Consider the following 16,761-nt stretch of genomic DNA (forward strand, 5'->3'; position numbering starts at 1 on the left):
TTTTTTTTTTTTTTTTTTTTTTTTTGCTTTTTAGTCTTCCCTCCATATCGCCACTTTGGGCTGTAATGTCTGTTGCTTGAATATGCAGCAGCCTCCCAAATTACCTTCCTGTATAGCCTCACCTGGCTCATCTTTTACTTTGCTGTCAGACTCTACTTCCATACACAGATCTGATTGTCTAAGATGGGGTGGGGTGGGGGGGATTAACAGTCACCTTCCTACCTATGGTCATAGCACAAAGACCAAAAATCATCTGCAGCTTCCTCTTTGTAGCTCAGGAGATGACGTCAGACAGCTTGCTACTTTCTGTTCCAGACCAACACATCCCCGTCTCATGGTCCTTTCTGCCTCTTATCTGTATTGTGCCCATCTCCCAGTTGCCTTTGAATTAATACCCCAGGAGGATGTCTCCCCACCCAACTCCTCATCCCTAGACACTATCCCTAGACACTGTTTTGTATTGTTTTTGTAGTTCATGCTGGCTTTGAACTCACTGTGTTCACTAATGGTGATCCTTCTACCTCAGCCTCCTGAGTGCTGGGATTATAGACATGCATCACCACACCTAGCTCTCAATTTATGAGTGAAGTTGAGTCTCAACCTTCCTTCAAGAGATATATGTGTGATCCTTTAGGAGTCACTGACCTTTGAGGATGTGGCTGTGAGCTTCACCATGGAAGAGTGGGCTTTGCTGAGTCCATCTCAAAAAAAGCTGTTCAGAGATGTGATGGGGGAAACCTTTAGGAACATGGCTGCTATCGGTAAGATGATGTTTCTTTCTCATCTATACAACTAGAGAATTTTGTTTGTTATTCATCACTGCAGTTTCATTAAATAGAATGTGAAAACATTTTAAAGAACATCTCAGGCCTGGTTACATTATATTATGAATCTCATTGGAATCTATTAATTTTTATGTAATAGTGTAGTGACTCCTTGTATTTCTTTGTCTATAACTCAGGAAGAAACTGGGATAACAAGGAAGTTGAAGAAGAGTGCAATAATTACTGGAGAAATCTAAGGTAATTTCCACTCACAAGGAAAAGGATTGTTCCATAAGTGCATGTGATGGGGCTGGGGATTGAGCTCAGCGGTTCAGTGGCCTGCCTTGCAAGCGCAAGGACCTGAGTTCAATCCCCAGTACCAAAAAAAAAAAAAAAAAAAAAAAAAAAAAAAAAAAAAACTCTAAACATAAGAGCATGTGAGCAGAAATATGACAATAAAGGAAATGAGGCCATGTTTAAATGTATTTAATTGTACAAATTCTCCAAAAATCTATGTAGTTGAGTATGTATAATCGAACAAATACAGAAATACTCCAATATATGAAACTAAATTAGTACTTAAATCATGCAGCAAGTGACACTGTTATATGATGAAAAGAATGTTCTTGGGCTGGGGATTTAGCTCAGTGGTGCCACCACCTGCCTTGCAAGCAAAAGGACCCGAGTTCAGTCCCTGGTACCAAAAAAAAAAGACTGTTCTTTCATGATCAACGTCATGAATATGTACGAAATTACATTGAGGGGGTATTGCAAATAGATGTATATAAAAACAATAGAACTTGTGTTTTGGCAAGAAGTCATCTTCAGGATATCGAAGTGTGTACATATGAATATGAGGCATTCAATATAAAAAAATTGCTAGCCTTGAAGCATTAATCAAAGTGAAAGTGAATACTAGTATTATAATAATAAGTGTTTTCAAGCTATCATCCAGAGAATTCAGTCCTTTGATTTTAGGGAACCCTCCAAATCAATGGTGGAAATGTTACATACAACTGTTCTGATCAATAAACAAATTTCAAAAAGTAAAAATAAAACTTCTGTTTGATCCAGGCATACCCCCTTGGGTATATTCCCAAGAGTTAAAATCATCATATTATACTAATACATGCATACCCATACTCAAAACACGCCAGTTCATAATAGCTAAGCCCTGGAGTCAACCTACATTTCTATCAGTGGATGCATGGATAAAGAAAAATTTTGATAGGCTCAGTGTGATGGTGTGTTCTTGTCAACCCAGCACTCTGAGAAGCTGATTCAGGAGGATGGCAAGTTAATGCTCATCCTGAGTAACTAAATCATCAATGAGTATTTCTCAAAATAACTAAAAAAGCTGGAGATATAATTCAGTGCTAAGATCTGTGTTTAATTTCCAGCACTGAAAAGAAAAAGAAAATTTGCAATATAATCATCCAAAAAGATGAATATTATGTCATTTTCCAAAAGAATTGGATGGATCTTCAACCCATAAAGTTAAGTGAAATACATCAGGCACAGAATGTAATATATCACATGTTTTATATGAGAAACCAAAAATATAAATTAGGGAGTAAAATAAATGGGAGGTCATAGAAAAAGGAAAGGCTGGCTTTAAGAGATCACAAAGAAAAACAGGGTAAGAATAGAAGGGACAGAGTGATGGGGGAAAGTATGAAAAATATTCAATATGTGATATACATATGTACCAATTGCCCTAAATAAAACTAAAACTTTGGTATTGCAAAATACACCATTTAAAAATTCCCAAATAAAAACCACTCTTTTGGGGGTGGCTGTTTTGAAGCTATCCTCGAGTGCATTCATTCAATTCATTGTCACAATATCTTAGGCATCAAAAGAGAGCATGTTCTAGTAAATCATTAATATAGACACTCATTTTATTGTGACTGTGTTTATTTTTACAGAAATGAAGAGTTAGAGAAATACTATCAATATAAAGCTTGGAATCAATATAAAGAAATATTCCTTTGGACTACAGATGCTAATGTGGACATGAAACAAGCTGGTTTAAAACCAGTAGAAAGCCTTGCTTGTAGAAAGCCCCTGACTGAGGGTTTATCACTAAATGTTCCAATCAGAGCATACATTGCACAGAAGCCAGATGAGTATTTGGGATCTGAAGAAAAGCTGTATAAATGTAATGAAAATGCAAGAAAGTGTGGTAATCTCCAGTCCTTTCAGAAGCATGCAAGAACAAAGGCTGGAGAGAAACCCTGTGAATTTGATCAGTGTGGGAAATTCAGCTCTGATATTGGGGAAAAAACTTACCTTAGAGAGAAAACTTTTGTATATAAGAAAAATTTGAAAGACTCCAGAACAACCAGTGATATTCAAATCCATGAAAGAAATAACAGTGGGAGAAAATCCTATGTATGTAAGCAATGTGGAAAAGCTTTCAGTACACAAAGTTATTGTAAAATACATGAGAGGATTCATACTGGAGAGAAACCCTATCTATGTAAGCAGTGTGGGAAAGCTTTCAGTACACGTAGTGTTTGTCGAATACATGAAAGAAGTCACACTGGAGAGAAACCCTATGTATGTAAGCAGTGTGGGAAGGCTTTCAGTACACGGGGTTATTGTAAAATACATGAAAGAACTCACACTGGGGAGAAACCTTATGTATGTAAGCAGTGTGGGAAAGCTTTCAACACCCGTGATTATTGTCAAAGACATGAAAGAAGTCACACTGGGGAAAAACCTTATGTATGTAAAAAATGTGGGAAAGGTTTCAGCACACACAAAAATTGTAAAATACATGAAGTAAGTCACACTGGGGAAAAACCTTATGTATGTAAGCAATGTGGGAAAGCATTCAGTACGCCAGATTATTGTAGAATACATGAGAGAAGTCACACTGGGGAGAAACCATATGTATGTAAGGAATGTGGAAAAGCTTTCAGCAGAAACAGTCATTGTCAAATGCATGAAAGATCTCACACTGGGGAGAAACCCTATGTATGTAAACAATGTGGGAAAGCTTTCAGCACACATAGTGTTTGTCGAGTACATGAAAGAACTCACACTGGAGAGAAACCCTATGTATGTAAGCAATGTGGGAAAGCTTTTAGCAGTAACAGTCACTGTCGAACACATGAGAGAATTCATATAGGGGAGAAACCCTATGTGTGTGAGCAATGTGGGAGAGCGTTCAGGACATGTGATGCTATTCAAATACATGAAAGAACTCACACTGGGGAAAAACCCTATGTATGTGAGCAATGTGGGAAAGCTTTTATGACATGTGGTGGTATTCAAAAGCATAAAAAAAGTCACACTGGGGAGAAACCCTATGTATGTAAGCAATGTGGGAAAGCATTTAGATGGCACAATGAATGTAAAATACATGAAAGAATTCACACAGGGGAGAAACCCTATATATGTAAGCAGTGTGAAAAAGCTTTTAGATATCACCGTGACTGTCAAAGACATGAAAGAAATCACACTAAGGAAAAATCCTTTGTATGTATGCAATGTGGGAAGGCTTTCAGTACACAGGGTTATTGTAAGATACATGAAAGGACTCACACTGGGGAGAAACCCTATGTATGTAAGCAATGTGGGAAAGCTTTCAGCACACGTAATTATTGTCGAATACATGAAAGAACTCACACTGGGGAGAAACCCTATGTATGTAAGCAATGTGAAAAAGGATTTGCTACTAAGTCCTCATTACATAGACATGAAAAAACTCACTGCAGAGAAACTCTGTAAGCAATGTGGAAGTGCTTTAGCACACATATTGACAAATACATTAATACATGTATTTCATGCCAAATGCATGAAAGTCTCACTGGAGAGAAACTTCAAGCCTAGTTTGAAAGTCCTCTGAAAATTTCTCATGTAGTGGAGACCTGTAGAAATAAAACAAAATCTTTTATCAATATTTCTTCACAAGGGCTGCAGATTTGGCTCAGTGGTTCCACCACCTGCCTCACAAGCACAAGGGCGCAGGTTCAATCCCTGATACCAAAAAAATTTTTTTCACAAATTTTCCAAAAAAATGCAAATTCCCAATACAGATATCAGAAATTATATTGTGTGGTTTTCAGTAAATCACTTAATAGATTTTGTATCAATAATGTGTAATATACAAATATTGAGTTGACATAATTAGGTGTTTTTGTGTACCAGCTTAACACAATGTCTTTTGCATGGTGGATTGAAATATGTATATTTTTTATTCATTAATTTTATTGGTACATTTTAGGTATACAGTCACATACTGTGCCATTTTACTCAGGGAGAAAAACGAAGTCACAATGATCAGAATACCTGAAGCAAATGAGATGGCAGGAGGAAGAAGGCCAGCCTTTAAAACACACACACACACACACACACACACACACACACACACACACACAGAAAAAGGTATCTACAGGAAGGAGTATGCAGGTTATGGTAGATAGCTGATCAGAGTTGATGAAGTCCTTCCCATGGGTCTTTGAGTCCTACCAGCATGAAAATACAGAGGCCACATGCTTCCCTCCCTAAAATCAATTGATTTTTAGTTTGGTTTAGTACCTGTTGAGAAATATGGGCCTTGCATCTATCTTCTGCATGTGGCTAGCCAGTTTTCCCAGCTCTATTTACTAAAAGGACAGTCTTTCCTCCAACACAGATTTTTGCCCTCTTTGTCAAAGATTAGGTGGCTGAGTTTCTGAGGGCATCTTTTCCATTGAATCATGTGTCAGTTTTGTGTTAATACAATGCTGTTTGTTGTTGATGTTTAATCAGTGTAGCTGTTAGTATAACTTGTTAATTTGGATTATGATGCCTGCTATTTTGCTTTTTTTTTTTTAAAGGTCTCAGTATGTAGTCCAGGCCAGCAACAAACAGGAAGTGATCCTCCTGCCTCAGCATCTTGAAGGCTGGGATTACAGTTGTTTACCACCACACCCACCTTCCTGATTTGCTCTTTCGGCTAGGGTTGATTTTGCTTTTCTGGTCTCTTGCAGTTAAATATAAGTTTTATGATTGCTTTATGGCTACAACTTCATAAAGTCTAAACGTTCGTGTACCCTTCATGCTTTAGTTGTAGTTCATTCATGGGCAGCCACATCCGTTTTCCACTTGTCCTGTTTAGCCTCTTCTTCCTGTAGTAAAGGGGCTTGTTTATGGTGAGCACTAGACAGGATGCCACCAGGAAGCTATGTTCCCAGATATTTGGTGGGAAATGGAATAATCCAGTATACAAGGAGCCTATCTGAGAGGTATGGCCTCTGCTAGCTCATATCCTTGATGGTTTGGTCTTGGAACCCTGCCTATCTCATGGGGATATGGATCTCTCTAATCTATTTAATAAAGATAACTCCATTGGGAGGTCTCTTCAGTGTCGTCCTTATAGTTCTCAGATCACTATATTAAATGCATCCCCAAATGACTCAGGAACTCCACTAGAGCCTTGTTCCCTAAAGGAACCCAGTTTTAATCAGCCCTCTGATAATGCTCCTGACAGCCTTTTGGCCCACTGCCTGCATGCACACAGCTTTAAGCCCTGCAGGATGAATCAGAAGTGGTACTTCTTATTTATTTACTTCATAACTTGTCCTGCCTCCAAGGTTCCAGGCATGCAAGTTCTGGTTCATTTTCAGTTGCAGGTGTTCAGCACTACAAAGAATGGCTAGGCCAATTATTAGAGGACCCTAGTAAGTTTGAAGATGTGTTTCAAATTTTGATGCTTGCTTTTGACTTATTATGGCAAGATGTCCAATTCATTTTGGTACTTGCCGTACTTAGATGAAAGAGAATCCTACAAGAGGCTAGAACTATGGAAATGAGCAGTATGCTTTAAAAAGGGGAGGAAACTACCCTGGAGAGGTTTTTATAAAAACCTGCACTACACTTAATTCTGATGCCACTTTGATGCTTACAGGCCCAGAGGTTAGCCACTCTTGTGAACAGGTGATCTCTCGGACCTATGCAAGCAGACAGGACATTAGTGACCAGCCCTTCTAAAGCCCTAGGAAGATGTGGTTCACTGATAGAAGTAACTTTGTCCAAGAAGGACATCAAAAAGTAGATTGTGCAGTTCAGTTCACAATATGTCATTGAAGCAAAACTCCTTTTCTTAGAGACCTCTCTTGAGAAGGCAGAACTACTAGGTCTTAAATGGGCATTGATATTAGGAAAAGACAAAGTTTTTTTATCTATATAGACTTCAAATATGCCATCCTGGTGGTACATATCCGTGCAACAATCTGGAAGGAAAGGGGCTTACTAACAAGCAATCACCAAGCACAAGAAGGAAATTTTACAATGTCTAGATAGTCCATTTTCTCAAGCAGATCAGAGTGCACTGTAAGGGGTATTATAGAAATATGTCTGAAGTCTCCTTAGGTAATAAAAAAGCTGATAGTGACACAAAAAGGGAAGACTTACTACTCCTTAAGACTTTAAATAGTTTGAATAAGATTAAAGAAGGAGAAAGAAACCCCCCCGTTACTTTTGCTGTTTTCCACTGCCATGAACTATTGCCCCACTGCCATGTGCAACTCTGCCTTAGAGCCAGCTGATGATGGACTGATACTTCTACAAACTGTGAGCTACATAAACCTTTCTCCTTTAACTTTGGTGGTTACATATTTTGTCTCAGCAACAAGAAAAGTAACTAAGACCGCCCCTTTTCAGTGATCCTTGCAATAAAGCCATTAGAGATAAATAACTGGATCTATCTTTGTAGAATAAAGCCAGTTCCATCTAAACTGTCTGAACAAAAAGACCACCCAAATGTTTCAGACAGTTTTGATGGAACAACATAGCTACTCCTGTGGGCCTCCAGGAGACTTGAGATTTCTCTTCACAAAGCAAAACTCCAATGCTGCTACAGATAATAAAATAGGATCTTGCTAAGGCCGTGTCTCTCAAACTTGATAATTTATCTGACATTCCTCTCTGACAACATTCTTCTCTAAAGGAGGTGTGGAAATCTGACCTGCCCCATATTTGGCTAACAATGAAGGTTCTTTCTCCCTTCAAACACGTAGCTCAATGGTCACTGATTATTTTTTCCTTGTCTTCTAACAAATTTTTTTTTTCTTCAAAGTAGGCAGTGAGTCACAATATCCCAACTTAGCACATAATCCCTGGTATATAGGGACTACAGCCCCTTCCAGCCAGAAGAAACAACAAAAGACAAAGATCTCCATTTTTTAGCACCCTTTAAAGAATTATGGGAATTTATGTCTTTCAGGGGGAAGGGAGATAAGGGCAGGGCTTAAATTGGCTGGGAAGGGAGGTATAGCAAGACCCCTAGACAACCTGTGCAGAATCAGCTCTCCATGCCCTACATGTGGGCTTCTCATGAGAATTTGAGTGGGCTCCCAATGGAATGATAAAACTGTGGTTTAAGTGTAAGAAAATATGATTCAGTGCCATCCCTATTGAAATCCCAACAGTATATCTCACAGAACTGGAGAAAAATTAAAAAAATTATTTGAAACAATAAGAGACCTAGAACAGTAAAAGCCATTCTAGGCAACAGAGACATGGCAAGGGGTATCGCAACACCTAACTTGAAACTATACTATAAAGCCACTGTTATAAAAACAGCATGATACTGTCAAACAGATCTAAGGACCAGTGGAGTAGATTAGAAGATGCAGAAACAACTACAGACATATTCAGCTACTTCATCTTTGACAAAGGAGCCAAGCATCCTCACTGGAGGAAAGATAGCCTCTTTAATAAGTGGTGTTGGATAAACTGGATTTCAACTTGCCAAAGGTTAGAACTAGACCCATATCTTTTACCATGCACAAAACTAAAATCCAAGTGGATTAAAGATCTTAATATTAAAACAGAAACACTAAACTTGCTGGAAGATAGGTAGAACCCTTAAAGACATTGGCATAGGATAAGACTTTATGAACAAATCCTCAGTAGCACAGGAACTTGCACAGTCAACAACTGGGAATCATATAATGTGAAATAGGAAGAAAAGGGCTAAAGGTGTAGGGGAAGTGGGAAAGGTAGGGGAAAGGAAATAAGGGACAAGAGAAAATATGAGAAAAGGAAAAATGGAAACGAAGTCTTTGTAAATAGGGAAGGGTGGAGGGGGTGAAGGGAGAGAAGGGGTGTGGGGAAAAAATGAGAATCAAGATCAGTCATGTGAGGGTAGGAGATCCCAATGATGAATGTAACTGTACTGTAAACTTAAAAAATACCAATAAACTCAGTAAGATAAACAGAATCATCCTATTAAAAAGCTTCTGCAAAAAAAAAAAATGGAAAGTAAGTCTTTGTAAATAGGGAAGGGTGAAGGGAGGGCAGAGGTATGGGACATAACATGTAAAGGTGCAAGATCCCACTGATAAATGTAACTGTTGTTTGCTTTAAATGTACCAATAAACAATGGAGAAATTAAAAAAAAGTTTTTGTAGTGCAAGAGAAGCTACAACAGACTAAGAGACAACCTAAAATGGGAGGGGGGATTTACCAGCTGTTTCTCAGACAAAGGTCTACTGTCTAAAATATATTTTAAAAACTCAAAAAAATCAGACCTCCCCAAATACAAAGATCCAATTCAAAAATGGGCGTCTGAAATAGACATTTATCAGATGAAGTAAATAAACATGAAAAAGAATGTTCAATATTGCTGGTCATTTGAGAGATTCAGAATGAAAACACTGAGATTCCACTTCATCCCAAAAAATATCATGAAATCAACCAATAATAAATGCTGGCAGGGTTATGGGGAGAAAGGAACCCTTCGCCATTGTTGGTGAAAGGACAGTGGTGCAACCACTGTGGAAATCAATATGGAGATACGTCAAACAACTAGGATTAGAAGTCCCATTTGACCCAGCTATTCCTCTGCTGGATATCTTCCCAAAAGAATTAAAAGAATCGTACCATAGTGATATATGTAAGCCCATGTTCATAACAGCACAATTCATGGTAGCTAAAACTTGGAAGTAGCCCAGTTGTCCATCAACAGGAGACTGGATAAAGAAAATGTTTCTTTGTTTTTTGGGGGTTTTGTTTGTTTGTTTGTTTGTTTGTTTTTTAAATGGAGTACTACTCAGCCATAAAGAATGAGAAACTAGAGACATTTATAGCTAAATGGATGCACATTGAGGCCATACTCTTAAGTGAAATTAATAGGACATGCATACCAAATAGTTTCTCTAGTGTGAGAAACAAAGTGTAAATAAGGACTAAAAGGTATACTAGATAATGTGAAATATGAAGAAAAGGGTGCAAAGGAGAAGGGGAAATGGGAGGGGTAGGGGAAAAGAAAGATGGCCATGGAATTAACATAAGAAAAATTAAAAATGGAAACAAAGTCTGTAGATAGGGAGCGGTGGATGGGTTGAAGGGAAGGCAGGTGTTTTGTAAAAAGAGCCAAAAACCAAGATCAGACCAGAACCATAACAAATCTTTCTTATGGGGAGGATCTGCCAGGCTGTCTCTGAACAAAGGAGAGAAGCAACATGGCAGAACAGGGAGTTTCTTTTACAGGAGTAGGGTGGGGTTAGCCTAAGCTGGGAGGAGTTGAGTGAGGTAGTATTAAGGGATTGGAGGAGCCTGTGACATTATTAGCTGCAAGGAGGTAGCAAGTATCAGGTTACTCTTTTGGCAGGAGAAGAGGCATGATGAGAAGAAGAAGCCTGTCCTTTGTTGGGAGAAGTCATTTCAACTAACATCATGCTGTGGCTGAGCCTTTCTCTGTCACTGACCAAAAGGACAGTATAAATTGGCAAATTTCACATATTCTCTCTCTCTCTCTCTCTCTCTCTCTCTCTCTCTCTCTCTCTCTCTCCTCTCTCCTCCTTCCCACTCCCACTCTGCTAAATCCTCATTCCACACACAAATTTTCATTGCTAAAAATACATAAATATTCCCAGTTCCAAACTACACTGCACCTCTCTTTTATGAGGGCCTCCATTCCACTCTTGAGAACATACTAAACACTTTATAGGTAACCCTTTCTAGGCCTTTTATTGATATAGCCTGAAAATCCTTTTTGTGTAAAGGGAGTCAGCGGAACTCTAAACAATCCATGTTTTGGGTTGGGTAACTTAGACTCAGTCAAGTAACAAGACTGTTTCAGTAGAGAAAGAAGACCAGGAGAAGAGGACATTGAAAGGGAGGGATAATGTATAGAATCAAAGTACATTATTTGTGTGTTAAAACATGACAAACTGACACCTATTTTTTGTGAAACATATGTGAACTAACAAAAATATTTTGCAATGTTATGCATATGTAATATCTGTTAATTGGTTTAATTCTGTCATTCAACAATCTATACAAAAAATTATAGAACCACAAACCCAATCTGGAAAAATAGCCCGGGTCAAACAAATTTTCTTTCTCATTAGCTTTAGATAATCACACACACACACACACACACACACACACACACACACACACCCAGTTCTACAAAGAGAAAACAATACACTCACTCTCCAAATTTCCACAGTTTGGCTTCAACACATTTAGCCAATGGGGGTCCAGCAAAAAACAGGTATTAGCGTAGTGCACATAAGTTTCTCTTCTTCCTCCAGGACTATAGTATTTGACCCATTCTCATCCTGAGTCAGCTCACTGACAGGAAGACATTATCTGGTCTAGGAGCTGAATTTGCCACCCTTCCTCATCTCTGGTATCTCACATTCTTCTGCCCTTCTCCCTTTTTTGTCTAATGATTGAGATATTTGCAGAACTTCTACTTGGGCTTTCCCCCTATAGCGATATTCCTTTCAAATAAGTTAATGTGCTAGCTCATGCAGCATTGAATGTTTAAAGCAATGTCAACAAATAGTCCAGGAATGATCACTCTTTCTGGAAGCCTAGTCACATGTCCTTTTGTGTGTCCCTTTCCGGTGACTTTGAAAATTGGGCATGATCTGGAAAATATAAATTTAATGCTGGCATTCATTAACCCTTGGATCTGAACACAGGTCATGGACTTGACACTCTGCTTCACAAACATCTGAAAAATTCAAGGCATTCAGGATTGTCCTTGAGACAAAAAAGGGATTGATGATACAGGAACTACATCTTTTCCCATGCACAAACTCTTACACATGAGCCTGGGATTACCTTACACATGACATCTTGAAGTCACCACAGATCATAGCAAGACACAGAGCTGTATGTATATTGCTGAAAAGATGGGGGTTTGCAGGACACAGAAGTTGAAGCAGAAACAAGAAGGATGCTGAGGTCCCAACCATGTTCCCAGCCTCATGCCACAGCTTAGAGGGGACTGAGGATAAGGCAAAAAAGAGGACATGACACACACCTCTAATATTTTACAAGAAGCCTTTTGGTTCAGTAGATTCAAGCTAGTGCATCTGTATCCATCTGAGAGCACCCAATACCACACTTATATTTTGGGCATGTAGGGTGTTTCTGTGTCTACACTATTCCTGTAGCCCAAGGGAGTCACATAGCAAGGAAGTCTGAGACTCTTGGGCCATTTCTTAGCAGGTCACACTAGGTCTAAAGTATGGCAGCAAAAAATGAAGAAAGGCTCCACTTTATGGATTAGCCTGATCTCCCTCTTCTGCTCTTATGCACAGCTTATACAGCCTACCTGCATCTCTCAATGGCTGGTGTTCAAAGAACAGCCATCTGAAATTGAGGGATGGGAGAAGTGAACCCATAACTGACTGTGATGAGCTAAGTGACAGGTGCCATCCAAGCCTCTTCTGTGCCCATGATTACTGCTGAGTGCTGAACTGTCCACCTACTGCTGTTAAGCTGAACTTGCTCAAGGCTTTCTAGAGGAGGACCTGCTTAATAAATGTACTTGCTTCTGTCTCCTGGAACTAGAGCAATAAATGTGCTCAGGTTTCTAGACTGTGTCCTGTGGAGATAACACAACTCAGAGGAGAGCTGCCCAAAGCAAGTAAGGACCCCCAGCAGAGGAGAGTGTGGGTGTCACTCTTGAGCAGTGTGGAATGAAGTAGTTGGATTCATGGCTAAGATTTTTTCAAGTTTGGGGTTGGACACAGGGCATTTGAGCTTAGATACATCCCCATCTACATTTATTTTTGACACAATGCTTTGGTATGTTGCTGAGTTGCCCAGCATGGCCTCAAACTTGTAAACTTGCAATTGATTTTGGTCGGCTTCTCTAAGTGCTCAGATTATAGGAGTGCAGAACCACACCTGGCTTTGATGCATTGTATTTAAGAAGGGAAAACATAAAAACAAGGGAATATGGTTATTAAATAACACATGTGTTACACTTATTCATCAGCAAAATTCTACAGAACCCTCAAGAGTGACCAAAAGCCACCTGCCTCACCCAGGGCCAAAGGAAACACCCACATTCAGACAGTTGAACACGTTTCCAATGCAGAGGGCAAGATTGACTGCAGAAATGGTGTGCCACACTGAATGAGATCAGAGTGATGAGGCAGCAACAAGTAAAGATATTCAGTCTGGTAGCTGAGCATAACCAGCTGTCTCTTTTCCTTTTTCTGAGAATGTAAATCCCTTCATCCTAATATTTACTAGATGAACTTTTTTTTTTTTGTATTGGGGATCAATCACATGTCCTTCTGCTTGTGAGGCAGGTGGCAGAACCACTGAGCTAAATCCCTGACCCTAGATGAACATTCTTACCTGGAGTCACTTTAAGGTTCTCACTGAATCTGTCAAATTATCACCCCTTCCTTCTACAAACAACATAAGGAAATTGTCTCTGAGAGCACCCAGTACCACTCTTATATGAGCAAAAATTTTAATGGATACAAATTAGACACCAATGCCATTATATCAAGGCATGCCCAAATCAAAACTATGTGTAAAAGTTCCCAAGGAAAATTTGGTCAGAAAGAAGCTAAGCAGTCAATGGCCTTGGCTTCTGCCTTCAGCATGGCTTCTGCATATCAGTCTTCTAGCTTGTGAATCTTCTGCATATGGATCTCCAGCCTTCCACCAATCTCCTCCAGCTTTCACCATTCATATCCACTGTTGCTGTTCTCTGCAGCTCGAGACCACCTCTAGGGAAGACTGCTGCCCAGAAAGCACCAAGGGAAATCCACTGCTCTTTCTCTGCAGGTCTGAGTTTGCCCTCATATTGAAGATGTGATTCATCCAAATTACAACCTTTGTAGATTAAGTAAGACAGAAATATTGACTCCAAATCTTTGAACATATCTTTGTGACAATCCATGATTCATATTTTGTTATCCGGTCAAGTAGAAATGTGAAATGCTCTGACACTTTATGTGTATTTTAAAATGGACAAAAAGGGACTGGCATTTGGCTCAGTGGCACCGCACCTGCCTTGAAAGCACAGGGTTGTGAGTTCAATCCTCTGTACCTACCAAAAAGCATGAAAAATTACAGTGGACAAATAAAAATATCTTTGAAGATCTAAAGAAGTCTACAAGTAAATTCTTACATGTAATTATTCTGGTTTGCGAAACAACTCAGCAAACAAGAACTCTCCTCTATTCCGTTAACCTCGGTAATTCTCTCAAGGTCCCAGGTGATGCTTGCCTCATGGTGGTGACCATGTGGTGAAGTTTGTGTTCTCTTTGACATTTGCAACTGTCTCTTTACCTCACTGTTATTACCACTCACCTACCCAGTCTTTTCTAGAGTCAATCCTAAACTTCCTAAAGATGCATTTTCCTTTCACAGATTTATATCTCCTCCAGGTTTGTTCCTTCTGAAGTTCAAGCACACTCCTTGTGAAACCAAGGCATTGCCCTGGGGCAGATAGGAAGTTTTCAGGAATCTGTGATGTAGACAGTGGACTGGAAGAGGGGTTGTTCTTTGGCAATGTACATGCTGTTTCTCCCTTGGCCAGCTAGCCAGTCATATGTCTCTTCAGAGAACTTCTGTCTAGTCTTTTACTCTGTGACAAGCCAGACAGAAAGGAGGTGTGTGCTTCTATACTAAAATGAAGAGCAGTACCCCCTTATCTCATGGGGGATATGATACCATGTGGCCAAGGTATGCTGTCCAGTAGATAGTAATGAAACACACACATACACACTATATATAAGGAGGCCAGGAATTTAGCTAAGTGGTTCTGCCACTTGCCTTGCGAGCAGAAATTCCCGAGTTCAATCCCTGCTACTGAAAAGCAAAACAAAACAAAAAAATCCAATGATAACAGTGCAGGTCTTACTACATATACAATTTTACATTTATATACCTATGAAAATATTTAACTGGTAAATTATGCATAGATGGAGATTCATATTACTTAAAACTGGTTATTAAAAAACATGATGTGTGGGTGAAGGGAGGGCAGAGGTAAGGGGAAAAAATGAGAACCAGGACTTGTCATGTAGACGTACAAGATCCCAACAATGAATGTAACTCTACTGTACACCTAAAATGTACCAATAAACTCAATTAAAGCTGAAAAAAATACATGATGTGATCAGTGCCACGTGAATGTGCTTTGAATGTTGCTCTTGTTATTGTGCTCATCCTTCCTGTCAATGTGTGACAGCACACAACAGCTATATGATGATATAAATTGAAAGAAATGATGGATCATAGTAGCAAAAGATTTAATCACATTATTGAGAATTGCACAATATGAATCTTGCCATTTTTTATTGTTGAAATTTTGAATATTAGGGGATCCTCCTAAAGTAGAAAACTTAACATGTGAATAAAGAGGGATTGTGATTACCTAGGATACAGCCACAACCATGGACACATCTACTGGAGATACAGGAGAAAACTTGTGCCTCAAAACCAGCGCAGCCCTGCATCAAAGTCCTCGGTACATCAATTTGATGCTTCAGCTTTCATGCATTGAACTCATATGCTTGTGATTATCCCCTCCTTGTACTCCACAATTGTGGCCCTCTATTTCTAGGGTCACAATGTGACCTCATATTCATCATTTGGGATTAACTTTATTGGAATTATATTCTGTGGATTTTCTGTAGAAATAGGAAAGATCCTGAAATCCTTATACACCTGTACATTCAGGATTCTGCTATTTATAGATGCATAACTTTACTACAGGAGGCATTCTGTTTAAATCAACTTTCATAAGAAAAAATAAAAGATCAGTTATTGGAAAATGAGACACATTTTATATATGGAAACAAGATAAAGAAACGGAAGCAGAGAAAGGGGATGGGAAAGTAAAATAAAGAGTTCAGATGTGTTTTATATTTGTGCAAATTTCTGACAATGGATGTAAACATTATACGTTAGAAATACATTAAAAAATATTGTTTGTTTGGCTTTTGGATTGTTAATCATGTCATCTCCAGGACTTGATGAAGATGTGCCATAGAATCTGTGCATCTGTGTGTATCCTTCTAGAGAATATAATTCATATGAGGTCTATTGATCAGAGTGGGAAATAACTCATGAGAAAAATTGGTACCATCTAAGAGGACTGGGCAGTGACAGACCAAAAATCCCAAACAACAAAACACACACACACACACACACACACACACACACACACACAAACACGATCAACAACAAAAAACAAGTTGAAAACAGAAGCTTCTGCATATTTGGATTGTCTTAAACAGGTGTGATGTTTGGTTCTGTCATCATTCAAGAACATCAAAGAAATATACAAGAAAATTTTTAAAATTTTGATGAGAAAAGTAGAAAAAAAACCCGTCATCTACACATGTATACATGTGTTTCACTGCAGTACAGGAACAGCACTGAACCAAGAGAGAATGTAATGAAGTTGGTGTTATGCACATCACCACCTGTAAACCTGAAGCGTTTATAGATATTCCTTGAGATGCAAAGTGGAAATATTTGAGCAACAAAAAAACTGAAATGAAATATATTGAATATGCATTTAATATACCAAATCTAATAAAAGTGATCCCCTTCCTATGATAACATGCTTATTATGCTTATATTAACCCATAGTCAGGAAAAATAACATAGCACCCATTTCATAATAAGATATTACATATAATTTATTAGAGTACACTGAAGGTACTTGTGGCTTATCCTTGGTATCTGGTGGCTGACAGTGCAGGGATCACTGCTGCAGCCCAAC

The 16,761-nt window shown here is 38.8% G+C and overlaps 1 protein-coding gene across 6 annotated transcripts in view; it reads left to right on the forward strand.

The window, feature by feature from the left end:
* Window positions 1–4,821, forward strand: part of LOC104871410 (zinc finger protein 791) — a 62,937-nt gene extending 58,116 nt beyond the window's left edge. For all 6 annotated transcript variants that reach the window (XM_033761606.1, XM_019209514.2, XM_033761609.1 and 3 more), the window contains 3 exons: window positions 635–761; window positions 962–1,022; window positions 2,693–4,821. In XM_033761606.1, coding sequence (XP_033617497.1) covers window positions 674–761; window positions 962–1,022; window positions 2,693–4,502 — 1,959 coding nt within the window. In that variant the 5' untranslated portion in view covers window positions 635–673 and the 3' untranslated portion in view covers window positions 4,503–4,821. The remainder of the gene's footprint in view (window positions 1–634; window positions 762–961; window positions 1,023–2,692) is intronic.
* The last annotated feature ends 11,940 nt before the right edge of the window (window positions 4,822–16,761 follow it).

The sequence above is a fragment of the Fukomys damarensis genome, unplaced genomic scaffold (assembly GCF_012274545.1).
Source record: "Fukomys damarensis isolate Sample0158 unplaced genomic scaffold, DMR_v1.0_HiC HiC_scaffold_1, whole genome shotgun sequence".
Taxonomy (NCBI): domain Eukaryota; kingdom Metazoa; phylum Chordata; class Mammalia; order Rodentia; family Bathyergidae; genus Fukomys; species Fukomys damarensis.